The following is an 18,934-nucleotide window of genomic DNA, read 5'->3' as shown; positions in this document are numbered from 1 at the left end:
TACACATTTTTTATTATTCTCTGAAAACAATATATTCCGATAATAACATGTCTGATAGTTGAAAAATTTTTATAAAGTAAATTAAAAATTTCTCCAGTCACAAGAGCAGAATGGAATAAGGACGAGCCTCGAGATATCGAGTGATAGCCTTTTTCATCGATCCTCTCGACAAAGCATGCGAGGTGGAAAAGGTCCGGTGACAAAAAAAAAAAAAAAAAAAAAAAAAAAAAGGCGAGAGACAGCGGGGAATCGCGCGATGCGATGTACGCGTCAAATGAAAGAACAATTACACCTGCGAACGGGGAGGATGAGAAGAGACGCGGACCTTGGGCTCCTTGCGAGATAATCATAACGTTACACGACGATCCGCACCATAATGCCGTATAATGTCTGCGGCACGATGTACATTGCGATGTACATTTACCGTGAGCCTGTCTCTAAGAGTGAGACCGCCACGATGGGGATTGACTCTCGTGCCTCCTCTCGCCACGGTCGATTCGCAAAATTAGAAAACCCGCAGCTATTCCTGGATAATGGGATCGCGTGTGCATCCGTCGCGCGTGAAAAGGAGAAAAAGGGATCTCGGACTCGGTCGCACGCTCGATTTGTGGGTCAGGGAAGCACGAGAGGAGGCAAAGGAGGAAGAGAAGGCGACAAAAGGAGCAGGCAGACTCGCCGCCGCGCCGTCGACAGGACGTGCCAGGACCGCTGTTATCTGGGTTGCCACGCGTCGTCATTATTTCGTAATCATATAAGAAAATCTACTCCACTCCCCTCCAATAGACTTCATCGCAAAAGTGTCCTAACACCCGTGCGCCTTCATTATATTATTATATTTAATGATGCGTCTATAATAGAAATGGGAGTAGTGAATTAAGGTTGTAAAAGATGTAAATTGGCCGTAAGCGAAAAGGTTCAATTTCCTTTAATTCATAGAGAAGTAATGTAGAAAGATAATTCACAAAAAGCTCATTAAGCAAAATATTTGTTTTTAAACTGTAATATTATAGATAATTATTTCTCTTATCATTATTGACTAAATTACTTAATGACGCTTACATTTCCATTAATTATAATGTCGGTTTTTTTTTTTAAATCGCTCCTCTTTCCATTATGATAAAAATAAATTTATACTTCTCATTATGAACTTGTTACGTTAATCGATTACGAAATTCTTTATAGAAAAAAAGATCCGTCAAATTAAAATATGCTATATATAAACTTTACGATGTGGGAGATTTCGCTAATTGTATTGTTAATTAACGAAAAAGCCAACAGCTTGTGGAAAGCATTCAGGCGGGCCATTCAGCTGCAACCCTTACCCTGCAACGATACCATCTTTCACGTGCCAGCATCGTGAAAACCGGATTCGGTTTGGGATAAAATTAGGAGTCAAGTAGTCAAGGTCGGCCAAACCTGCCTAAACGTGGGCTTCTCCTCGCTCGCTTCTTCATCTTCTTCCTCCCCACATTCTTCGCTACATCGTGCGACCTGAATCCTCGGTTGCTATAGCAACAATTCACTCGCATCGTGTCCCAAAGCCTCAAAATACAAAGGACGTAGCAAGAATTGGAAGAAGCGTTTAATAACCGTTTTTAACGTCTGCGAAGGAAAAGCGCGATATATCGAAAAAAGATGCACATAAGTTTACTTCGCGTAAATAATGCAGCGCGAAGAAGGAACGTTCGTGAAACCACTCTCGTAGTTGCACAAGAGAATCCTCGGGGAGCCATCGAGATACGCGAAAGAACCTTTTTAGATTTTTTTCATCTCCACGCAACAGAAAATATATACGCTTGCAGAAGTGCGAGCTAATATACTGCTCGGCCATACAGACAGGTTTTCTCGCAACTGCCGTCTCTTTCAATCTTTAACAACTTTGTAGTTTCATATTTTATACTCTTAGCTCCTCGCAGGAAAGAAAATCGACTCCACGACGATTTTCTTCGTGAATAAACAAAATACACAACGGGATACGAAGAACTCACTCCCTTTCGAACCGAAAAGAACTTGAAATGCGTAGCGATTTGACAAAAGCCAGACATAGTTGCACGAAACGAAGGACATATATCGGTTTTTTTATCTCGTTTTTAACGATCGGAGTATCCAGCAATGACCGATCAATCGATGATTCACCGTGATTAAACGCGCGTGATTATCAAGGGTGAATGAAGAAAAGCATACGTCTCTGTGAGTTGCAACAACGATTGTGTACTGACGTATAAAAAAAAATGTCGCACACGTGTGTGCGAGATCTTAAAGTACATATGTCATTCAAGCGTATATGTACGTGATATCAATCGATGACGAAGAAGAAATTGATTATGGAAAAGAATTCTCCGACCAATGAAATTATTATTATTTTCACGCAACCCTTATAATGAAAGGAATTTGCGATATAAATAATAATATTAATTAATTAAAATTCTTTTAATAATTAATGTAAATCAAAATAACAAAAATCGATGTCTTAAGGATTTGAAAACCTTATAATTGTTGCATGCTTGAAAGATTTCATTCACAATTACATCGCGCTTATCGCGCACATTCGTTTATGCATTTAATCGGTGCACATTCTTGATTAAACGTAATAAACGTAACAAACGTAATAAGAATGTCAATATGGAACACTGTTAGCACGTGCATCATCCTCTGCGCATCATGATAATTAATTGTTATAGATTGCTCACGGTCAATAACAGTTGCAACATAGGTGCGACCGTTTTGTCTGGTATTAAATACACATCAGCTGATGATAGTTTAACAGCGTCCTCGGCACACCTCGTGCCAAGATATTGCTAAAAATCTCATACGCAGCTCGTGAGTCATCGACGAGCCGATTATTTAACCGCGTCAATTATCGCCGTTGTAACGGATCGCAAAAAGCGTCATCCGCGAATTTTCCATTCGAGAAAAGAAACGTTACGTAACACGACATACGTAAAACAATAGGTGATAATGAAATCGGTTGCGGTTAACGAAAGTCAAGTACGCGGCATCATTATTCGCGAAATAATTATTTCTGCGGAATATCGCAGACCCGCGCGGTGTATACATCGCACTTATTTTTATTATACAATAAAATCCTGACTTTATGCGCGCACATCAATGGCGTCCTTGATGCACGTGCTGGACTATGAGAAATCGCATCTGTGCTAATTACCAGGGATAAGCGGGCAGCAGAACGTAAGAGCAAAGTGGCGTGGCGGATCGATTTAAAACGGGAATTTTGTATATCTTCAAGTTTCAGATTGTCGTTATTCCCGTATGATGAATTCTTGCACGGAACATACCGCGAAGAAAGAGTAGGATTTTTCTTTCATTTTATTGAAAAAAATAAGAGATTCTTGTTTCTCAAATTTAAGAATGAAAAAAAAAATTACATATATATTTTTTTCTTTTATTTTTTATTATCCAACTAATAAGTTTTCTGAAGGGCTGAAATTTAAATATGTATATAATATATAAATATATATATATATATATATATATATGTATATATACATATATATTTATTTATTTATTCATATACATATTTAAATTTCATATTATATACATAATTAAATTTCAGTCCTTCGGAAAGCTTAATAATTTTGTATAATTCTAACTGCCATTCTTTTCCTTATATCTGGCATATCCTTGTCCTGATTCGATAATTTAAATAGAATATTTGTTTTCAGCCTTGCGGTTCGCGGGAATCATCGACGTCGTCCTTCGGATATATATGCTTGTGTAAAGATACTTTCCGGAATTAACGCATAAAACTTGTGAGAATCTCTACGTGACTTGCGCGGCCGGACGTTATTCGCAATTAGTGCTTAAAGAGACAACGTGAATGAGCAGTGCTAAGAACGTCATAAAAACTAAAATAAAAACATCGTACTTTTTCTCCAAGGAACATAATTACGTAGTAATTTAGTAATTAACATTGTGATAATTATATCACAAAACGAATCATACCGGGACTCTCGGCGGACTATATCTGTTTGTATGATCTTTTCCATGCAATTTATAAAGAATAAGCTTAATATATTTCACAGACATATTTTATTTTTTTCCACGTTACGTGGTAAAGTAGGCAAAAGTGGGAAAATAACATACTTAAATAGAATATACATAAAATCCCATAAAAAAAAGTTTCTCTAAATTTCGAATTGATCTCTTTTTAGCAAAAATTCAGACCTTAATTGAACTGGCTTAATGCTAAAGATTCAAGAAATTTAACAAGAGTTGAGAATCTCATTTTTTCAGATACAATTGCATACATACGTATGAAGAATCTATTTTTTCGCAAAACGGCAACTTTAATAAACGCGCATTATTCTAACGGTATGTAACGGTTGGGAATCGTTGGTTACAAAGTAACCACTGCCGTCGCCGCCGCCATTTAAGCAATAACTGAGAATCCAGGAAGAAAGAACGATATTACAAAACGATACGTAAAAAAAGCACCGAAAAAATGTCACGCGTCTATTCATGGGTGGAAATTTATTCGTAACCAACAATAACTAATAAAATCAGATATTCTCTTCCAGAGTAAAAAGTTAATTCTTATAAATACGTTTTAATGAATGAAAAATAATTTATTCTTGAGGAATATAAACCGTTTAATTTAGTTGAAAAAAAAAATAATTTTCAATTGTTTCTTCTACAAAAATATTCAAAATTCAATTTATTTTATGCCTTACCAATGATTTAAAGTTTGACAAAGTTTTACGATGTGAAGTCGAGATAGCGAACAAGCGAGGTCATCGATCTCAACTCGGATAAGCTACATATAACACCATCAAGATAAAAGTCATAAATTATTCATGATTTTAATCTCGCATTAATTATTCACGCATCGACCGCGAAAACGTTAATATAATAACGGCTCTTTCAGTTTAGGCGCAAAAATGTTTTAATAGTGATAGAGGAATGCTACCGATAATATATTATTTTAAAGGATATATAAAAACTATAGGAATTATGAGTAGAAAAAAAAATATATATAGCATATATTTATCGTAAAATATTTTGGAGTAGTGATAAAATAAAATAAATCTTCGTTTTTAAAACATGATATAAACAACCGCAATAATCATTAATCGTGATTTCAGCCAATCGTGATTGTAACCTTAATAAATTTAGGAAGGTTGAGTAAAAAAAATCAAAACAACGTAGTTTAGAAATGAATTAAAAATGTTAATTAAATATATTGAAATTGTAAGGATCATATCATGTGGACCTTGACAAATTATTCTCAACTTTAGACAAAAACAAAATTTGAATGAAAAATGAATTTAAATAAATATATATGTATTATAATACATAACAAATATAATTATCTCTCTTTTTCAAATAATATTATTTTCAAAATATGTAAATAAAGAATCTTCGTAATAGAATCAATCAATCCAAATATGTGTTCATAATATGATGTGTATTTTTTATATGTATGCATGATATATATATATATATATATATATATATATATATATATATATATATATATATTTACTTTATATCAATTTAATTTATTAAATCTTGAAATTGTTCTTGATAATTTATAAAATTTATTTTTTTAAACATATACACAAGATACAATATTATCTGATCCATCGCGACTCTAATAATTATTATTCAAAATAAATTAAGACATCAGTAAAACGATATGAGTAATTTTTAAAATTGTACTTCATCGAGACAGAACAATATGTAAACTTATGGTTTACATAATAGTGTCTACATATATATATATATATATATATATATATATATATATATATATATATGCGCAGTGACGCGTGTATCGCACGCGTGTGCGACTCATCATGCGTTCCTCGATGAATCACAGCAATGAAATAAAACAATTTACCTGGCGGCTCACGATTTATCAAATTCGCAACATATTCGCGACGCGTAAAGTAATGCAGTGTATGACAGAAATTCTAATTGATAAAAATTTTTATTTTATGAGTAACTGTCGCACACAGAGAAAGACATAATTATATTTATTTCTTTTGTTTGTCCAAATATTTGGTCAAGGATATTAATCCTTTCAAACGAAGAGAGTGTTTAGTTTCTCATAACTGTTCTTCTTAATGCTTTTTAATGAGAAATTTTTATTTCGTTGTATATCTTTATATTTTTTCTTTTATTTATATGGAAAGATATAATGTACTAATTATATGTCAAAAAAAATTTTTTTTTTAATTTTTATTAGTGTACGATACTTTTTCGATAGCGAAAGTTAAAAAGATCTGTTTCTACTTAAGAATAAAAAACAAAATAGCTAGTGCTCACGCAACTTTCGGTCATTTAAACATGTCAGGCACGTGTGAGATTCATTACGTTCATTGAGAGAAGCGTCTTTGCCGCGAATTAAAGAAAGACATGTATGTAAGTACTAACGACACGAATTTTGCCACGGAGAAGATTTGTCCACAAGTCAAGAGGAAAAGGTCATATTACCTATAATTCATATTTAAAAGTTGGAAGGACGATAACAGTTTGATCACTTAATGGACCTCTTTTAAACTTACCCAGAAATAATGGACAAATAGCAGGACTTTTAAGGACCTTACGTGACAGAGTATATATGTTTATAAAAATACACTTTGCATTTTATTGATTTTTTTAAACCCATTAAATAAATCTGGTATTTTTAAACCTATTATTTTCTTACTGCAAATTCGTAAAAAATAAATGTCGATTGGTCCCTTTAAACGTATTCAAGGTCTGTCACTGCCTGTGTAGTCCTACCGTAGCACTTCCGCTCGATATGTTGAATGGTATCAAATGAATGCTTTTAAAACACAAACGCGACACGTCACACCGGCATGCGAGATTTGCAGGTGCGTCTTCAACTACGATTAATCGGCCAAGTAAGAACGATCGCATATATCATTTAACAGAATACAATAATTTATATATTAATTATAGCATACAAGTTTTCGCCGTGACACCCTCCATTTTATAATGTGACAAAATAATTAAGTACTAAATATCAAAATATACAAATGATACGTTGAACAAAGAAATGTATTTCAGAAGACATTAAGTTCTACTGATGTTCGAAAACATTTACACAAAATTAAAACACGAAAAATGTAGACATTTTAAAAAATTTTCTATTTTTTTTTTTTTTCAGGCCTTCGTTATGTATTTCTTATTCCTCTTCTGAACTTTCTGCGTTGTTTTCTGCGTTGTTATCTAATTTTTCAATTGAAACTTATCTATGGTTCACAAGAGTTATCTCATATTATGTAAAAGCAACTTTACGATTCTAGTAAAGAGATCCTAGTAATTGGTAGTAAACTAAGACGATTTTGCTATAGTATAATACAGACTGTCATATATATATATATATATATATATATATATATATATATATATATATATATATACGATACAGAATTTAATTCTTTACTTACGAGTGTCACAGATCAAAGATTTATTAAACATAATCGCTCAGATTAATTATTTTTATTTTTCTAGATCAATATGACATATATACCATGGTTAAAGAATAACAGGAAAAGTTTTAGTCGAGTTTTTATTTTGCAAAGTTTTCTAGCTGAACGTGTATATACAGTATTCGCAATTAAAGGGTTAAGTCCACTAGGTCAGCATACAAGCCATGTTACGAACTTCATTCCCAAACTCAAAGATCTTTTCAGGACCGGGCATATGAGACAGCCGAGCGTAGATATCGTGGGCCGAAACGGAAAAGAGCAAAAGAATCGACGAGCAAGTTGAAAGTAAGCAGAAGCGAGCAAGACCGGAGACAGAAATGCGAGAAGCAGTGTAGGAGGAAGAGAAAGAGAGAAGAAAAGGTAGAGAACAAGGAGGGAGATAAGGTAGGTAGGTAGGTAGGTAGGTAGGTAAGCAGATAGAATCCAAGAAGGGCGGCGAAGAGAAGACTAAAAGAGGGGCCCCTCCCGGTGGCTTGATCGGCGAGGAGGGTCGGGGCCCCCTTGCACGATCCTGGCCGCTAGCACGGGTGGGTAAATGGGTATATAAGCGGGGCCCCGGCGATTCCATCTCGACACACAACCCAACCTTCATCCCGATCGCCAACGGTCCTTTGCAAACGAGCATAATCCACACGCGCGTGAAAAAAAAGAGAGAGGGAAGAACAAACAGAGAGGAAAAAAAAAGAGAGGGACAGAACCTCCCCGCGTTTATTTCGTTCTCCGATCGATCGCGCCGATCGATAGTTCGCGCGAACCGGTGAGAGCCGATCCGAGAGAGGCAAGAGCAAGAAGCCCAAGAAGAGCAGAAGAAGCCGTGCCCGACGCCAACTCGTCTGGCAAGAGTCACTCGCTTACGGAGAAGAGAAAAAGACGTGAGTACACAATCCTTCATTCACTTTCACAGAGTTTTGCAACCCTCGAGGAAAGAAACTCCGTCTCGCGCGACGGAGAAAGATGGTCTTTCAAATTAGGAAGCGTGTCGGCCACCACGGATTACTTGAGCCGACAATATCGAAACGTTTGTCGATTGATCGAGTTTCTTCCTTTAAATCATAAGCGACATAATCTTTGGAATTTTCACATCGTGCGAACCATGAATTCGAAAACTTTTCCCAGTAATTGATTACGATTCGTAATTAAGTGAAAATGTTTTCCCGCTGTTCAATTTATCATTAAATATTATATAAACTTGAATCTGGAATCTGCAAATATTCCATAATTTAGCTCCGAAACATAAATTACGTGATAAACTTCATAATAGTTATTCAATGAAGTCTCGAGTCCGAGTGACATGTGCGATCGTCAGACGCGATTAGTTGACACGGACTGATTATTAATTTTGCGCGCAAGAGAATTTTCTCGAGGCTAGCTACGTTTCTTTCGCAATACGCGTAGGACTCGATAACGAGTCGTGTCGCCGTGACGGTAATAGAGACAGTTTTGAAAGTGGAGCGCGACAATGCTATTATTCACCGTTTGCACTGGTATTCCTTCGTTCAATTAGTCGAGGTGCAGCAAATGCGGTTTTTTTTTTAAATAGCGAGTAACGCCTCGATAAAACGTCTCCCTCTTTGTCAACAAAGAATTACAATTCTCTAAGTATTAAGCTGTTTGATTTGAAAGCAAAGTGTATTAAGAAGAAATTGCTTATTAGAACATGTATACATATTTATTATTTGTAATTGTTAATTTTAATCTAAAAGTAGAAAGAAAAATAACAAAGTATTAATTGCAATAAATTTAAATATATATAAAATTTAATGTAGATTAAATAAGTTTCTTATTATTTTATATTAAAATCTCTTTAACTACAGGACGTGTAAAGAAATTTTTTTTATCATTGGAAAATAAGATAAAAATCTTTAAATTTATTATTTTTTATATTAATCAGTATAAAAAAACAATTTAAATTAATTGCGACAAGTTTCAACCGATTATTCATGTAAAATCTTATTCGCTTTTATGTCTCTTTCTGTGAGACAAATGTTTCGCACAAATTATCATATCCCGTTGGATATACATGACATTCATAGCAATAAAGAGTTCATAAGAAAAGATTAATTTACGAATAACTCTGTCTTTTACGCGTCAAGAGAGTCTGGTGTTAAGAGGTCAAAACATGCGTCATTCGCGTGCAAAGCGTGCGATCCGTCACTGTATATATAATTTGTAGATTTCTCTCAAGCAGCAACTGCGTTTGCGTAATTTCGCGTCCCCCCTCTCGCGACGCGCCCCCTTTCCGACCCTTAATTAGCCAGCCTAATCTGTCAATCTACGAATTACCTGCGCCACAACGTCAACTCGAGGTCGCCAACCGGCCATCTTCTCGAGTTTTTCTTTTTTTTTTTTTTTTTTTTTTTTTTACAATCGTAAAGCATCATATTGCAAACGATCTGTATTCTTAATTAATAAAATCTCCCTCGTGCAACGACGTAGTAGATTACATAGATTTAAATCAGGTAAGGAATACAAATCTCGTGATTTCACGCTACACAAGCATTGCATTTCATGAATTTAGATTGAACCGAGGAATTTCGTGGCTTCAGATTAGACGAACGGACGCCGCTCTTTCAATACACCACAATCACAAACCGCGAGAAGAAAGAGAAAGAGAAAGAGAGAAAGAGAGAGAGAGAGAGAGAGAGAGAGAGAGAGAGAGAGAGAGAGAGAGAGAGAGAGAGAGAGAGAGAGAGAGAGAAGAACAGAAGGCTATAATCATTGACGTTGAAGTGCTTGATGGCTTGCACGACTTCTTTGTAAGCATAGTACCATCATTACATCTCTGATGATCTTGATGAGGTAATCGGTGTCCATCATCTTTCACAGGCATTTCCTGCACCTATCGACCTGGCGACGAACACTTATTTGTATTTGCGACGCGATCAACGACGCGTCGCGTTCTTCGAAAAATCTCATCGATTTTTTTCTACTTCTTCTTCTTCTTCTTCTTCTTCTTCTTTCTCTCTTCGAAGATTGCATAGAACGGAAGAGATTACGTCGAATACGAAATCATCACCGCGCGCGCATCGATGAACACGCGTCCGTCATACGCTCTCTCGTGACGTCGTATAGGAAATAATTAATGTACGTGTGATGCACGGACAATAAGTCGACGAGTATGGTACTTGAATTGGCTCACAATTAAGTTTATTGCGACGACGCGCTACATTGCCGTACATCCGGTGTAATTATATTCGTCGCGGACACTTCCACACGCAAATATATTCGGAGAATTGAATCTTACAATTAGCTACGTACTTATCTGTTCGCGAGTCTTACACCATTCCTTTGTCGAAATTATCCCCGATAATTATTCACGCAAATCGAAATTAATTTTCACAATTATAATTAAAGAGATATTTCTGCACATGATATGAAGCGAATATCTTCTGCTTCTGAGTAACTTACGCGATTGCTCAGTGCAAGAAAAATCGAAGGGGAGAGAAATCGATTCACTTTCTATCGCGACGCAAGGTGGTTTCGGTGGATATATTGATGATATTGGCGACGCGAAAAGACGGCCGATTTCGAAAGAATCTGACAGTTGCAGCCAGTTGCAATTGCGTCGCCAAACGCGAACTCCGTACCGATCTCACCGTAAAAATTGTATCGTTTTGCCGTTCGTTACTACGCCTCGTTGTTCCTGTCTTTGTCGTCGTCTTTCACTCTCGATTCTACCACGCCAACAACGCATTCCGGTTTGCCGCAACCCGGACGGTTTCTACAAGGCGTAACAAGCGTAATCTCCGCTTTCGATGCGAATATATATATATGTATAAGTGAATCTCAGAGAAATCTTTATTACTTCATATGACTTGAGTATACACTTTATGTAATTTGTAAATTTATCTCATGAGTTTTAATTATTTAATTAATTAATAATCTTTCTTTCTTTCTTTTATAATTCGTGCCAATTATTAAAAATTGATTTCAAGATTAATTTCATGATTTTCAATTAATATATTCAAAGAGGTTTATAATTAAACACAAGAGTAAAATTAAATATCATGTTTGGCGATAATTTTCCGTGAAATTTGTTGCTGAAAGGATCGATAATAGTCGTGCGGAATAACAAGCTAGACTGGAAAAGCGATTGCTTTTGTAACAATGATTACGGTTAACTCGAACGTTAATGATCACCAATCCAGCCGCACCAACCCGATGATGCGTAAATACCGCGTCGTTTGTCTCTGATTTCACATATATACATACAACCTATTCGCAAACGTCTAGTGTTTTATTCGCGAGGCGATGTATTTCACGATTGTTTACGACGCAAAGAATTGCGTATCACGCAATGCAAATTTATTATCTCTAGTTTTGCATAAAGTATTAACGTTCCAAAGCTAAATCTTTTATTGGAGAATAAATTTACGCGTTATATCAAAATGAAAATTTAATATTTGTTGAAGTACAGTACACTCGAAATATAACTTCACGTTCAATCGCCTGTAACCCAAACACCCCGGCATTTCTCCTCTTAAATCCTCGAGATATAAATGAGCGATTCATTCTTAATCTTTTATTCACCCTATGCAACAAAAGTCGATGTGAGAAAGCATTATAGCATATTCTCCGTATATTATACGGAGTGAGGAACCGAACGTACACGGAGAAGCCGTGCGCGCGTACACGTATAACGAGCGTGAGGGGCACGCATCCTGTCATTAGTTCCATAACGTTCGCCTTATTCGATGCATTCGGTTCAATGTCACTCGTCCCTCTCCTTCCTGCCGATTCTCTCGCGGCAGCCCCGATGTAAAATGTCCATCGGTACCGAGCGTGACGTTCCCGTTCCTGCCCGCGCACCCCATATTCCGGCTCTTCTTCCCATTAACGCCATCATAGTTGTTGTTCTTTCGTCTCGCGATCCACGATCGGTCCATTCATGATGTTTGTCCCATTCATGACCAGCTGTCACGATGACAGATTGTGCTCTCACGTCCGTTCGCCTAAATGAAAGATTGCGCGTCCTAATGTTTTCTCGGTATAGGTCCAAGTGAACATTATTAGATATAGAAGAGTCGATCGCGTTATAAAAAAAAAAAAAAAAAAAAGAGTGTAACATTTGTAATTACTTTTAATTCTAACTACTATGTAGTAACGCTATAAACAGGAGAGGATGGAAAATAACTTTGAAAATTTTTATCATTAATAATTATAAAATGTATGTTAATTTTGTAACTTTAAATAATGTACACACTATGAATATAATGAGTATTATTAATGTAGATGTTATATTAAAAATCAGGGGATGTAACTATTTAACACAGTTCTTGTTTGCATCTATAACACCGAAAGGTATACGGAATTGTAAAGTTAGTTTAATAAAAGCGTAATCTTTTTGCAAGTTTCGTGATTGTTGTAATCTAAAGTCTCTTTCCTTTATCGCGCGATAATTATATTTTCAATATTTCGAGAAATGAAAATTTGTCAAAAATATTTTTTCTTTAACAGAGCTTTGATTTTAACGGAATTAAGTTAATTAAGTTAACGAGATTGTCAATCTTACGGTACATAATTCACCAATCTAAAATTCAATATTTTTTTGCAGATATCACGATGATAAAATTTGCCGTGACAACGATGGTGTGCCTCTTGGGGCTGAAGATGATTGCTGCCATGCCGGTGGCCGATCACCACGAGGGCCACGCGCCACTGCCGGTCGTACCTCTCGAGGAGAAGGTTCCAGCGGAGGTTGCCCTGAAAGCGGCGGATGTTGCGCAAAGCAGCGCACCTGCGGAACCTGCTCCAGCTGAACAGCCAGCGCAGGCACCAGCCGAGCCAACCGCCGCGGTCGATGCGCCTGCCACGAGGAGCAGCGAGGAAGTGCAACCAGCGGAACCGAAGAAAGACGAGCCGCAACAATCAGAACCGAAAGCGGTAGCTGAGGAACAACCTCAGGCACAAGCCAAGTCATCTGAAGAGCAAATCGATTCCGTGGAGAAAGAAGAGCCGAAAGTGTTGGCCACCGCCGAGGCCGAAAAGAAACAAGAACAGGAGTCCCTGAAGGAAGCCGCTTCCGAGACCAAGGAGTCGGTGCAGCCTGTGCCGCAGCCCGCACCGCAGCCAGCCGAGATTCCAGTCGAGAAGAAAGCAGTGAGTTTTTTTTTTTTTTTTTTTAACTTTCGATATGATCAAATAATTTAACTTGATCCAGTGAGAATTGTCTCGTTTTTTATCGTCGTTTTTACACTTTTAATTCTGCTTCTAATTTACTTTGAATTTTCTTTCAGGAGGAACCTAGAGAAGTAGCCGTTGAAGGCAAGAGCGCGGAGCCAGTGGAACCCGCACCTGAAAAGCCTGCGGCTATCGAAAAACGTGCCGACGACGCCGCCGCCGAAAAGATCCCCAAGGAAGAACAGAAGGAGGAAAAGAAGTTGGAAGAACCAACGGCACAGCCAACCTTGAAGAAAGAGGAGCCGGAAATTCCCGCGACTGCTGCCACCGAGGAAAAGAAGAGCGAAGCGGCTGAACAGCCGAAGCAACCCACGATCCATTCGCTCGCTCACGCTAAGATCGAGGAGAAGCCCGATCGTGTAACCCGCGAAGCTGAAGAAACCGCCGCGCCTGCCTCCGCAGCTGCCCCTGCCGCCCCTGCTGCCCAGGAATCAGCCCAGCCGCAGAAACAACTTAAACCTATCCGCGAGGGGGAGAGCGAACAGTTAGCAGAGGAAGATGATGCGGCTTCATCGTCCGAAGAACAGAAACTCGCCAAAAGCGAGAATGTCGAGAAGAGCGAGCAATTGGAAGTGGTACCTGTCGAACAGCCGGCTGTTAAAGCTCAGGAACCGAGCGAGGAGAAAATAGCCGAAGAGAAGGAGAAAGAGCCTGAGAAAGAAGCGAAGAGCGCCGAAGCTCCTATCCAACAAGTAGAGGCGGCCAACGAACAGCAGCCAGCGCAGCCTCAGGAATCCAGTCAAATCAAGCGAGACACAGTGGAAGCAGTCGAACAGCCGCAGGTCAAGTCGGAGCCTCCGGTTGCTGAAGAGTCGCAACCAGTCCAACAGCCTGCTGAACAGCCAGTTCAACAGGAAGTCGCCAAAGAGCTGAAAGAACGTTCCAACGAATCCTCCGAGGAGAAACTCAGCGAGGATAGCAAGGAGACCAAGAGCAGCGAAGAATCCTCCGAGGAACAAAAGGACAAGCCCAAGTTGGCGGAATTGCTTCCGAAGCCTGAGCAATAAATTTTGGCGCGAGGAGGGTTTGATTGACGAGTAACCTCAGCAGCGCGGCAGCAATAGTAGCAGCAGCACCATCTCGAGGAAGAGGAGGACTGCTCCTCTTAAAGATCGGCTCGAGCTCATGCATCGGCGTCTCTCCGAGACGCATGCACGAGTTCGTCGCGATATCGACAGAAGCGAAAGCAAAACGATAGAGAGAATGTATGTGTGTGTGTGTCTGAAAACGAGCGAGAACGCAAGAATGCAAACGTCAAAATGTCAGAATAAGAAGCATGTAGCCCAGAAAATGTGAAAGTATCAGCACAGTGTGAATGAAAGAAAGGGAGAGCAAAAAAAAAAAAAAAAAAAAAAAAAGCGCGAAAGAACGACCCCATCGACTCGATCAATCTTTCTAGGGTAGGGTTGTCTGATCTTCACGGCGCACTACGATCTCGGTAGCGCATCTCCGGGGACGCGGGACGATCGCGTGTTACCGGATACTGTCGACGGCATCGCCCACGGGTGTACGACACTCGTATCGAATGTTATTTCATCGATATGCACGTGATCGACGCTCGATCTCGGTAATCCCGACGGCAGATGGAGAACACACGATGATCCCCCTCTCCCTTACCCCACCCCGGAATGCGACTCGGCCTGGCTCCGAGTGTCGTTCCCGTTCGTCCTGGCGGACACCGCGATCTGTCCGCGGGGACGAACTCAGGGTCCTTCCCCGATCGATATCTCTCATCCCCCTATGGAATCCCCTATATCCCATCTGAAAATGACACGCACCTCTACAACATCCCCATTCCGATAAACTATATAGTAAGTAGCTCGACTCTGTCTTCTTTTTTAGAGATTACATGTGTCATTATTATTATTATTATTATTACGATTTAGTACCAGTACCACTATTATTATTAATATTATTATTTGTATTATTGCTATCATCATCGTTAAATAATAATTATTATTATTACTATGAAATCCTGATGACCTCGTTTATATATTTCGTTGCTATTTACTAATCATTCATAATTAATTCATATTTCATATTTAAGTTGGATTACAGTATATTTTATAGTGCGAAATTTATTGGAGTATAATGGAGATGTAGAAGTGAGAGAAAGATATTTTCTCCATATTAACAATATGTCACAGTCACAAGTCTTATATGCACGCACTGTCTTTTCATTCATTTAAATGTCTCTTATCGACACATTTTATGAAGAGAGGAAATAATTTTTCATAATTTCTCCATCGATCTATCGTATAAGAACTAAAGTACTAAAATACAAAAGATTGCAAAAATATTATGCTAAACACATCAATTTTTAAACAAGAATAATGAACTTTAAAAATCGTATGTATAATCGTACACGTATAATTTTGTCTTTTCAATAATTTCACTACATACACATTTACTAGATATATATCGTATATTAACATATATGTAAAAAATTTGATGTAAATTTGTCTTTTTAAAATTTTGAAATTACACAGTTTACGTCTATTGAAGTATAAGCTCTTGTTCAGCAAACATACTTCGATAAAAACTATTGTTTACGGAAGATGTACGAAATGGATGTATTTGGTGAATGATAGATTTGCGAAAAGATCAATGCTCGGGAGACGGACAAGAGGGTACATGAGGGAGATACATTCGCCGATAAATCCCGCGATTTGTGCGGCTCGCACAAATCTATGTCACAACGTTAAGTCATCGTAATAAGGCGTAGTAGCGGTCGTATGATCTGTCAAATCGCAACGTGTCGCGCTTCAGAGTCGCAGAAACGACGAGGACCCGACACGCGATAATAAGTTAACAAGTGAGTCACGAAGTAGCACTTACGTTCTCAATAACATGCGTAGAATATATATGTATATATATATATATATATATACACACTTGCACGCATGTGTATATCTACCGTGTCAGATATGATAATCGGGGGCTTCCGCCAGCCGATAAACATCTTCTCTCAACGTGAAATAACAGGGTACAAGCATGCACCATCAACGGATTGAGTAAAATGATGATGCCCTTTCCCCTTAACTTACGACCCTTAATAACTCTTTACCGTGCCCACAATTCGCTTGTGCACGCAACAAGTTCTAATGAAACGTATCTCATGACATTTCAGAATCTCACAATCGTGGTCTATCTCGAAAGTTTAGTTTCTCATAAAATAATGGGGTTCGTGATTTTTTTTTTTATCAAACACGTACTTTCAAAATACATATATAACTAATAAAATGAGGACATTTTTGCAGATAAAATTACAAACTTGTGAAATTATTAATTACTGGAATGTCTATATCAAATTTTCAGAATTTAATCGATAGAAATATGTACGTTTTTCTTACGATTTTTCGGGTAAATAAAAAAATTAATTTGTATTGATTAAAAGATATATGTGTATTATAAATGAAAATGTAAAATCAAAAGAAAATATTTATATTATATTTTGCGATATTTCAAAGATAATCGAAAAGATTTAAGCATCTGTTCATCTCTGACTCAGAGTTGAAAAATCATGTAGATTTTTATAACATATATATATATATAGTGCAGTGCAAACTCAATTTGTCAAGGAACAATTAAATCCACAGATTTACGCTGTCATCTGACACCTACCTTTCTAGTCTCACGCTGATGCAGCTTCAACGTCATAACGAATCGATTACTCATGGAGAATGTACTTGCACAAGATTTCCAACAGAATCTCGCAATTGTTCGCGAATGTCGCATCCGCATGCGGCACGCCGACATTTCTCCTAGGTGTAAATTAATCAAAGGGCGAGCGAACAGCGTTCGATGATGCACCAGGTGTAAACAACGCCGTGGTACATAAGGTGAGCGGACCCGGCGAAATGTCAAGGCATGCGAGAAACAATTTTGCAATAAGCGTCACAACGGGAGATTATTTCGTTTCATTCTATGATTCTGTGTATTTAACGCGTTTAACATTAAACGCGAGTATTCGATTCTCATATTAACTAATATCAGCTCATCCTATTTAAAGGCACACGTGTTTCTTTACTATTAAATACATTGCAAGAACTTTTCCATTTTTTAAATATTATTACATAGTAATTAGTTGTTGCAGTTATTGTTATTTATTAAAGTAAAATCCGTGTAAAAATAAATTCAGAATCGGATAGTGCGAATTAGTTTCCGCATTGTCTTTTTAGAGACATTTCGATTATGATATTAATCTTTTTAAATTGTATAAATGTTTATGAAAAGATAATCCTACGAAAAATGGGTGATAATCCTGGATACCAGTAACTGCAATTGTAAGAGAAATGCACTCAACTGCCTCCGTGGCGCAATCGGCTAGCGCGTTCGGCTGTTAACCGAAAGGTTGGTGGTTCGAGCCCACCCGGGGGCGTTATATTTTTGCAGTTACTAAACACTGACGCGATAATTACGTTTGTATCTTTATGTTAACGTTATAAAATTCCAGATACATATTATATTAATAACTAAATATTAATGCAAACCAATTTCATGATTTATGAATTAACTCGAATACATAAATATTAAAGTATAAAAAATAATCAATTATATATTTTCAAATAAATGTAATAAAAAAGCAATTACTGCTAAACTCTAATTATTAATATAAATTTCTAGTAGAATAAAAAAAAAAATTAGTTTTGACCCCGACGTGATTTGAACACGCAACCTTCTGATCTGGAGTCAGACGCGCTACCGTTGCGCCACGGAGTCTTGTGATGTTGTGCGCTTCTAATACAATGATACTCTAGTGACGTACTCATAGTATAAAGTATCATAATGGAAATGTCAAGTGATCGTCATATAGAATATATGACTTATACTTAAAATTTATCTCATACCTCATTTGTAAGTAGAAAACAGGCTAAAACACCCAATGACCACCAATCAACCTCATGTCCATAATATTCTTTCCTCAAGATTTCAGGTGCTGAAAAGAAACAATATAAAAACGATATAGAAAAATGTAATCAATATTTAAAATTATTAATCATTATTTTTGTAACAAATTGTGTGTATAAAAATGTGTATTATTATATCTATTATTATATCTTTATTATTATATCTCTCTTATTATTATATTTGTTATAAAATTTTCTTACCCATATAGAGGGGTGTTCCACATAATGTATTTGTACGTTCTGTGCGTTGTAACCATTTGGCAAAACCAAAATCGATTATTACAGCATGGCCATCTTCATCAAGCAGAACATTTGTTGTTTTCAGATCTCTGTGCACTATGCCAGCATTGTGTAGAAAATCTATACATGTTTTTATACAAGTATATA

The 18,934-nt window shown here is 37.2% G+C and overlaps 2 protein-coding genes and 2 non-coding genes across 6 annotated transcripts in view; 2 read left to right on the top strand and 2 right to left on the bottom strand.

The window, feature by feature from the left end:
• S6kl (ribosomal protein S6 kinase like) overlaps positions 1–18,934 on the bottom strand; it is a 46,309-nt gene that overhangs the window by 25,677 nt on the left and 1,698 nt on the right. For all 3 annotated transcript variants that reach the window (XM_072908674.1, XM_072908672.1, XM_072908673.1), the window contains exons 7-8: positions 18,749–18,907; positions 18,488–18,576 (exon numbers count right to left, since the gene is read on the bottom strand). In XM_072908674.1, coding sequence (XP_072764775.1) covers positions 18,488–18,576; positions 18,749–18,907 — 248 coding nt within the window. The remainder of the gene's footprint in view (positions 1–18,487; positions 18,577–18,748; positions 18,908–18,934) is intronic.
• Positions 8,195–15,610, top strand: Bnb (bangles and beads). Its single transcript, XM_072908671.1, has 3 exons — positions 8,195–8,329; positions 13,012–13,556; positions 13,694–15,610. Exons 2-3 carry the CDS (start codon positions 13,020–13,022, stop codon positions 14,642–14,644), a joined length of 1,488 nt encoding a protein of 495 aa, XP_072764772.1. The 5' UTR covers positions 8,195–8,329; positions 13,012–13,019; the 3' UTR covers positions 14,645–15,610.
• Trnan-guu (transfer RNA asparagine (anticodon GUU)) lies at positions 17,945–18,018 on the top strand. Its single transcript has one exon. It is a non-coding gene; the product is annotated as a tRNA-Asn (tRNA).
• On the bottom strand, positions 18,288–18,359 carry Trnaw-cca (transfer RNA tryptophan (anticodon CCA)). Its single transcript has one exon. It is a non-coding gene; the product is annotated as a tRNA-Trp (tRNA).

The sequence above is a fragment of the Anoplolepis gracilipes genome, chromosome 16, assembly GCF_047496725.1.
Source record: "Anoplolepis gracilipes chromosome 16, ASM4749672v1, whole genome shotgun sequence".
Classification (NCBI taxonomy): domain Eukaryota; kingdom Metazoa; phylum Arthropoda; class Insecta; order Hymenoptera; family Formicidae; genus Anoplolepis; species Anoplolepis gracilipes.
Note: the sequence above shows the minus strand (reverse complement) of the source record. Positions and strands in the feature narration are given on the sequence as shown.

Excerpts from the sequence above, each read along its gene's own strand:
- Bnb (XM_072908671.1), top strand. The coding sequence starts at position 13,020 with ATGATAAAATTTGCCGTGACAACGATGGTGTGCCTCTTGGGGCTGAAG. Across the intron at positions 13,557-13,693 it reads TTCCAGTCGAGAAGAAAGCA|GAGGAACCTAGAGAAGTAGC; the intron begins GTGAGTTTTTTT and ends ATTTTCTTTCAG.